The sequence below is a fragment of the Chenopodium quinoa genome, unplaced genomic scaffold, assembly GCF_001683475.1.
Source record: "Chenopodium quinoa cultivar QQ74 unplaced genomic scaffold, ASM168347v1, whole genome shotgun sequence".
In the NCBI taxonomy this organism is placed as follows: Eukaryota; Viridiplantae; Streptophyta; class Magnoliopsida; order Caryophyllales; family Amaranthaceae; genus Chenopodium; species Chenopodium quinoa.
Genome location: NW_018745675.1, coordinates 1,447,442 through 1,455,621, shown reverse-complemented (window position 1 = coordinate 1,455,621; position 8,180 = coordinate 1,447,442). Strand labels below are relative to the sequence as shown.

The 8,180-nt window shown below is 36.3% G+C and overlaps 1 protein-coding gene and 1 long non-coding RNA gene across 11 annotated transcripts; one reads left to right on the top strand and one right to left on the bottom strand.

The window, feature by feature from the left end:
- The first annotated feature begins 208 nt into the window (after positions 1–208).
- On the top strand, positions 209–1,047 carry LOC110717292 (probable cyclin-dependent serine/threonine-protein kinase DDB_G0292550). The gene is made up of 3 exons (XM_021895945.1): positions 209–263; positions 357–425; positions 542–1,047. The coding sequence occupies exons 1-3, from the start codon at positions 209–211 to the stop codon at positions 1,045–1,047; spliced, it is 630 nt and encodes a 209-aa protein (XP_021751637.1).
- A 519-nt stretch (positions 1,048–1,566) lies between these two features.
- LOC110717255 lies at positions 1,567–7,735 on the bottom strand. Of its 10 annotated transcripts, XR_002510712.1 has the most exons (8): positions 6,747–7,734; positions 6,555–6,664; positions 5,241–5,345; positions 2,921–4,716; positions 2,793–2,851; positions 2,207–2,564; positions 2,006–2,118; positions 1,567–1,794 (listed from the first exon to the last, which is right to left on the bottom strand). It is a non-coding gene; the product is annotated as an uncharacterized LOC110717255 (long non-coding RNA). The 10 variants fall into 10 exon arrangements; XR_002510711.1 differs by having other exon boundaries at positions 2,207–2,851; positions 6,747–7,735; XR_002510710.1 differs by having other exon boundaries at positions 2,793–4,716.
- Between the last annotated feature and the right edge of the window lie 445 nt (positions 7,736–8,180).

The following is an 8,180-nucleotide window of genomic DNA, read 5'->3' as shown; positions in this document are numbered from 1 at the left end:
TTTATTAAATGTATAGCTTGGTTAGAAATCAATATTTGGTTGATCAAGCTGCGAAATTTGGGAGTTAGAATTTTGCAACCTCAATTTGTTAGCTTAAATTAAATGTGTGTGTATAAAAGGTATAAATTAGTTAGATGGGTGTCTAACTTGAGAGCTAACCATGACCATAATTAATAAAGACCCCTTGTTTTAATTTAGGAGAAGAAAGATGGCAGGAGGAAGTGGGAACAATAATGAAGGGAATGAGCAGAGTGAGGTTGAGTGTTAGAAAACTGGTTAAGGTAATTTGAGAAACTGTTTGGGGCAGTAGGATGCCCTGAAAATTTGAAAGTAGGTTGTGCTACCTATTACCTCAGGGTTGAAGTTGACCTTTGGTGGCAAAAAAATGAGGCTAAGTATTATACCAAGTTTATTGAGCTGTCAAGGTTTGCCAAAGAGTCTGTTGCTACAGAAAAGGCAAAAGCTAGGAAGTTTGAGAGCGGATTGACCACTGATTTGCAGCTAAAGCTATGTGGGTAAGTGTTCGAAACCTTGGATAAAGTTTATGGAAGGTCTGCACACCTTTATGCTTTAGAGTTGAAGAAAAAGAAAGAGTTAGCTGAAGTGGAAGGAAAAGAAATGAGAAAAGAGATGGGACAGAACTCTGGAAACCCTCAAGGTAACCCAAACAATTTTAAGAAGCAGAAATACCACCACAACAACAACAACTTCAACAACAACAATAACTTCCACAACAACAATCGTCAGGGTAGACGAAATTTCAATAGAGGACCTAAGAACTCTAACCAGGAAAATAATAAGGATGAAAGGTGTTATTTCTGTAAGAGATGCAGAAATAATCACCCTAGTAAAGACTATGAGGGTAACTTGGTTACTGGTCGCGCTTGCAACAAGTTGGAACATAGGGAGTATGAGTGCTTCTCCAAAGATTCTAATCGAAACAAGCAGGGCAATAATCAAGGGAGGGTTCAAAGGAACTTTGAGGGAAATAACAACTATGCAGGAACACAAAGGGGCATAAGAAAATGGGGTGAAGGGCAACAATAATGGGAATAATCAGGTGAAGAGTGGAGCTCTAGGAAAACTGTATGTGATCAGTAGGCATGAAGCCGATACTACGAAGGATGTTATTACTGGTACTTTTTCTATTAACACTATTCACTAGACGAAAAAGGTAATTTGGCACCGGTTCAAACCCCCCCTAAGGCACCGGTTTTGAACCGTTAGGGATTTGAGGGATGCCAAATCCTCAAAAATTTGGCACCGGTTCAAAACCGGTACCAAAGGCCACGCGCAAATTTTTTTTTTATCATCAACACTATTGGCACCGGTTTTAGGAAGAACTGGTGCTAAAAACTCCACTTTAGGCACCGGTTCTTGCCTAAAACCGGTGCCAATAGTCTCAAAAAAAATTTAAAAAAAACTTTTGGCACCGGTTCTTGTACAAACCGGTGCCAGAAATACCCCAAAAAATAAAAATATATTTTTTTTTTTTGCATTTTTTTCCACTTAAATTGATATAGAAACATTAACATATATATAAACTTACATATTTTCATTAAAAAAGGCTATAAAGCCTTTAATATTACAATTTTCGTCCAAAAAAAGTTAAATAATCCAGACTTATCTCTAATTGACCTTTCTTGCATTACACTTAAAACTGGGACCGGGACAACACCTAACACAAAGCCAAAACTACGGAGAACAAAACATATAACAGCAGCCCAAAAAGACTTCCTGAAATGTGAGAAGTCCTGCGTGGTGGAATGCACGAGCTATATTATACAAGGCTTCCTGAAATGACTTGGATTAGTACTATAGTCTCATATGAGTGACTTTAAGATTATGCACACAAAGTAAAAGACTTATTTATTAAATTGGTATTACAAACTTAGAAAAAACATTAATATTAGGCAATCAGATAATATTTCTTAATGTAATAGACTTGTCAACTTTTCAAACTTCATCCCTGAACAAGTTTTCTTATTTAACAACACCAACTTACCTGGCTATTTTCACAAAGTCGCAGATTGTTGTAAAGGAAAGCTAAGCCTTGTGCAACACACTGATGCTTGTTTTGAAGTCTATGTCCAAGGGCTAAATTGATTAAGGCAGCCCCTGCAAAGTAAGATGCATCAGTTAAATGGAGAATCAACACCAGCACACTCATATTAATCAGATTCGGATAAAATTACATAAAACATACCGACACAGAGATTGGTCAGTGGGGAATTTGGCATTTGTTTATGCACTTCCAAGTATTCCCTTGCAGCTACTTGGTGTTGACTGATCATTGTAAACTAATTTCCAGAAATGATCATGGGTGGCACTAGATCCTTATGCTCAACTCGCATATGATGCAGAAACATATTATGCTTTGAGAGACGATTCTCTAACCTAAAGCCAGATGAACAATAGTAAGAAATATTATAAGATAGTTTCAATTTATAAGACAGACCATAGCAAACCAGCAGGGACAGAAAAAACAGAAGCTCTGAGCAGGCACAGGAACAGTCAAACAACCCCAGCACACTGACTAGCTCAGCATCACAGTAGAACACAGCCTGCAGCAAAACACAATAGACAAAACGGGTACACTCAGTTGGTACTTGGGTCTTGCACATCGACTATGCTCGTCCTGTACTTTCACTAGACGAAAAAGGTAAAAAGGCACCGGTTCAAGGAATTCTAGGTAGATGTGATAGAAATGGGGAAATATAAAAGCTTTAGCACAGAGCCAAATTAGTATCTAGATAGCTAGGCAGCCTGATTTTATAGCAAAATTTTGGTACCTGAAATCATACTTCACACTGTTCACCGCATATGTAATCAGCTTATTGTTAGGACTTACCTTGAGAAATAGGAATGAGGTCAGAAACCAAAACTAATAGTGGTGAGGAGAAAGAAGAAGCAAGCTTACCTTAAAAGCATCAATGCAGTAGTATGCATACTTGTTAGCCTTAACATTCTCTTCCAATAGAACATGTTCAGGAGGCATCCACAAGAACTACAACTACAAGTACCACAAGAGAAAATAGAAACAGACGTTAACAGCACAAATTCAGCATGGCAATTACATGTCACTCTTTTTACTGTATATGTATTTTTTAATATAAATGGCCGTATTCGATTTTGATCAGAAGTTACAATTGTAAATTTTCTAATGAATAAGTTATTTGTGCGTGTGTTACTAATGCAGTTTCCGTTGAGTCTGTGATGTACTCAAAACTTTAAGTTTGAAATTTTTTGCTGTATTGGTATTGGCCTTATTGAGCAATTGATGAACATATATTAACAGAACAATGGTCTGGTTATTTGTATAACCAGGAGCATAGGTTAATTTCAAGGTTTATAGGATATGCACTATGTGCTGCAGATGAGGCCCTTAAAGATGCAAATTGGATTCCGACGAAGCAGGATGAGAAAGACAACAGGGAGTATCCATTGGTGGTGGTATTGGTAGCATGAGTGATATTGTTGATGCTGCTCAGCTGATTTGTGAAAAGGTAGATATTTAGTTCTTTGCAGAAGATACTATATTTCAACGATTTTTTTCTTCATCAACACAAAAATGTTCCAAGTGATCTATAGAAATACAAGTAGGATAATTTTTCCTGCCAGAGGTAGTGGGCCAAAGGCAAAAAGTTGATCAGCATTTTAGAACCAAAATATAATTTCTATCTACTCTAATACCTTTGATACTTCTTCCTAAGCAGGGCAAATTCAGCATGGTAAAAGTAGCATCTTGACATCTTGGGTGAAGTAATTGTTGACCCTTCACTCTAAAGAACAAATTTATTGCACAAATGGAAGATGAACTTGCTGTAACCATAGCTTAAACGATATTTTACTCTTAAATTTCCAGCTATATTGAACTGAAATGACAAAATCACAAGACAAAAGTATCAAAACATGAGTGGAAATTAATAATCATGAGCAAAATAATCAAATTTTAGAATAAAAACTGGTAATTGTTGTGACCCTAAGTCCCTAACCAAAATAATAGATTATCAACACAAGTTTCATCAAAGTTTCAATTTTTAAGACAGAATCAGAACAGAAAAGTATCCATTCGATATAGGTGAAGCTCGATATAAGTATCCATGAGGAGAAATATTGAAAATAAACTATATTCAGCAAATTGTTTTCGTAGCTGTCTTATACTATAGCTGTCTTATTACGTATGCCTTGAACTCGAATGTGGAGAAACATTGAAAATAAATGGCTATATGAGCTATATAACAGCACAGAGAAATCTGTTTATAAAACCAATAGACAATTTCTAAAAGATCAAATGAATTTTCTTGAATAAAATGTTTCTTAATGTTTTCAAAGAACCAAAGTGAGCTTTGTTAACAAAAAAGGAGCAATTGCACCTGTCATCAGAATCAATATACAAGAGGCTAGAAAACACATTTCCCACGAAAGAGGATTTGATAGCAACTAGAGCTCTTGGACAGCTGCACATTAGACACTGTTGGAATTGATAGTCACACATAAGTAGGATAAGTTTCAGAGTTTAGTTAGCTTAAGTGATATACTAGATTAACAAGCTCGCCTCAGCCTCAATGTGCTGTCCGTTGAAGCCGAAGCAAGCTCATTATTTGATAAGAATTTGACATATGAAACCGCTTTCTTATGCCCACCAAACACATGAAGGGGCTGGCTTATATTCCTCAGATCATAGTAATGAATATGATGGTCAGCAGACCCAACCTGCATAACAGAGATAATTTTAACAGTCTAAGAAATCGTACAAGGGTACAATGTCCAGCATAACAAAAACATTAATTAATTTCAAGCAAAATTTTCACACAAAAGGAAGCCAAGTTATATCAGCTAGATGCTGATGCAGAAGAAACGAAAATGTACTTGTCATCCACTCATATCAACTCATGGCTTCACTATTCACTAAGCACTGTCCTCAAGACTTGAAAAATTCTAAATGCACCCAAGAATAAAGTACTATATAGACTATAAGGAAAGAAAGAAGGATAATATATTAAAGAATGATTGAGGGGAAGTGCTTGAACAATGCTTCTAAATGCACCCAAGAATAAAGTACTATATAGACTATAAGGAAAGAAAGAAGGATAATATATTAAAGAATGATTGAGGGGAAGTGCTTGAACAATGCTTCTAAATGCACCCAAGAATAAAGTACTATATAGACTATAAGGAAAGAAAGAAGGATAATACATTAAAGAATGATTGAGGGGAAGTGCTTGAACAATGCTTACCGCAATATGATAGCTGGATCCTGGATTGTACTTGACACAACATATATTTGCCTTCATGTCAATATTAAGCACACTAGCTTCCTGATTTGTACACCACACTTTTACCTATCAATCAGAGTCCATACGCAAAGTAACAATCAAATTTCAAGCTCTTCTCACATAAAAAAGCTTCATTGTAAATCGATAATATATGTGTTGATTTGCAACTAATAAATGCAATTAATAATATATGTGTTGATTTGCAACTAATAAAAGCATTTGACAATTGAAACAGAAAGATAGAGAACTGAGCAGAACATCCAGATTTTTATCTTCAGTACATAATATTCAGCCTGAATACGAGTAGTGCCCTTTTTTTTCTCCTAATCCCAAAGTGCATTTTGCATCCCTCAGATACTTAATAAATCCGAATAATGTCAAGATGCATAGATAGAAAGCAAGCTATACCAGACAGAATAAATTAATGACAAAAAGTCAAAAACTGATGGAAAGGAAAGACGAAGAATATGTATATATGTACACTCAGCTTTTTTCTTAATGGACTTGCTAAAAGTTACTTTATTCAGAAAATTAATGCTTTCTTCACTAAACTCTAGTCATTTGCTTCCCAGAAAAAGTGAAGCTCCTTCACTAGGACTATTATTGTCAAGTTCTAAGAAAATTGTAAATAATGAGTACAAAAATCATATGGCAACAATCAATGATAATTTGGAAGGAAAAAATTTATATAAATGCAGCATAGCAGGAGACATGGTTTCAGTCTCTTAAGTATACATCTGAAAGCGTCCTAAAAGCTCTGACTCCCTGTCACCAGTAGTTCACCACCATCCTTCACAGAACACCATCCAAATCCATCAACTTTCATGTGCAACTATATTATCTACAGGTGAATTCTATTTCCATAAGAATAACAAGATCAGATCCCAAAAAGATTCTAACAGGATCTTGTGAAAGAAAGGATGACTAACCAGATTCTGATGCGTCAGTTATAGGTTTACAATTGGTAAAACTAGGTTCCTTTAAGTGAAAATGCAGAAAAGGATAAAAACAAGCACATCAAAGAGTTAAACTCCAAAGTATAAGGAAATGGAATAGGATATACACCTTTAAATTCATCCATAAATTGCAGAAAAGTGAGGCAATCCCTTCACTAGAGTAGCTTCATTTAAATATAATGTTCTGTCCTTACATTAGAGGTTTCAATAAGCCAAAAAATTTAAAAACTTAACTTTTCCAATAATGATTCTCAATAACAAATACAAGTAAGAATTACCGAAAGAACAGAGAACTGAAATCAAAAAGGAAAACCATTACCTAGTGGTCGGTAGCCGATGCACGAAGGACGGCTGAGGGGAACAGAGGATGGCCGGCGAAGGGTGAGTGGCGGCAGTTAGGACAAACCCTAGATTATTAAAACCAGAACCCTAAAATTACAAAATTGAAAACCAAATCAACGACAAACCCTAAATTGCGAAGGAATTCAGTAGATTAAGAAGACCACATTACCTTACCTCGAAGCTGCTTCAATGGAGGTGAGAAAGCTCAGAATTGACTTCAATGGAGAATATAGAGAACGAGTTCAATGGAGGCCAGAGATATGGAGAGAGAAGGAGGTGATGCTTCAATGGAGTGAAAAATCTCGTAAACCCTTCAATGGAGAAGGTGAAATTCGGGATGGTGCGTGGAAGAGAGGGCGAAAACTAGAGTGAAAACAGAAGACGGAAAAAACGGGGTGAAAGAAAGAAAGAAAGAAAAGCACGCAGGACCCCAGTTTTTTTTTTAATTAATTGGCACCGGTTTGAACCGGTGCTAATTAAATGATTGGCACCGTTGGTTGGAACCGGTGCCAACACTGATTTTTTCAATCCCGCCCATTTTTTTTGGCACCGGTTTTCAAGAACCGAGTTAAAGGGGGGTGCCTATTTCATTTTTTCTACTAGTGATTCCTGTTAAAGTTTTGTTTCATTCTGGTGCAACTTTTTTTTTCATTTCAAAAGCCTGTTTCAAAGCTATCACCCTGTTTGAAAGCTGTAGATGTCATAGATGTACCTATAGTTATTCCTACGAGAGGGATAGTACAGTGTACCAAAACCTTTAAGAATGTCCCACTAGAGATCAAGGGAAAAGTGTTTTTGTCTGACCTCATTGAATTTGGGTTAAGTGACTTCGACGTCATTTTGGGAATGGATTGGTTAAGCAAGTATAGTGCAGAGATTCGTTGTCGATCGCAGAAAGTGCAGTAAAGTACAACTGAGGGTGAGTTGGTAACACATTGGAAGCATGGTGAAACAAAGTTCCCAAGGATCATATCTATGATGAAGTTGACTAAGTATATTAAGAAGGGACATCCAATATATTTTTATAGTGTAAGGAACTTGGAACACGAAGAGATAGCTAAGCCTGAGAACATAGAAGTGGTGAATGAGTTTTTGGATGTGTTCCCAGAAGATAATCCAAGAATGCCACCTGTAGGGAATATTTCAAACATCAACTTTGAGCCCCACTGTGATCATGCTTTTAAGCATGGTGGCGTCCAAAGGGAAGGAAGCTAGAGATAAAAGAGTCGCCAACAAGTTTTAGAAACTTGTAAACCGTTCACGGGTGTGAAGGTTACACCCATTCACGATCACGAAGATCGCTAACTCCACAGTGATCCGGAACCATGAATGTATATTCGGGGATGATGGTACGAATCCAACCTAGAAGAGATTGAACCCGCCTAAAATCGGCCACTACTTAATTCTTATGATATTTATGTGCACTTTTCGATCAACATACACACAACAAGTTAGCCCTAAACCTGTTTAATCTATGTTGGTTGATTATTAATGCACAAATAAATCTATTATTGGCGATCACTTGAATTAAAATCATATTAAGCCTAAATCAAATTATTAATTATCTTATTAGGCGTGATTTCAAGTACAAATTCCCTTTAAA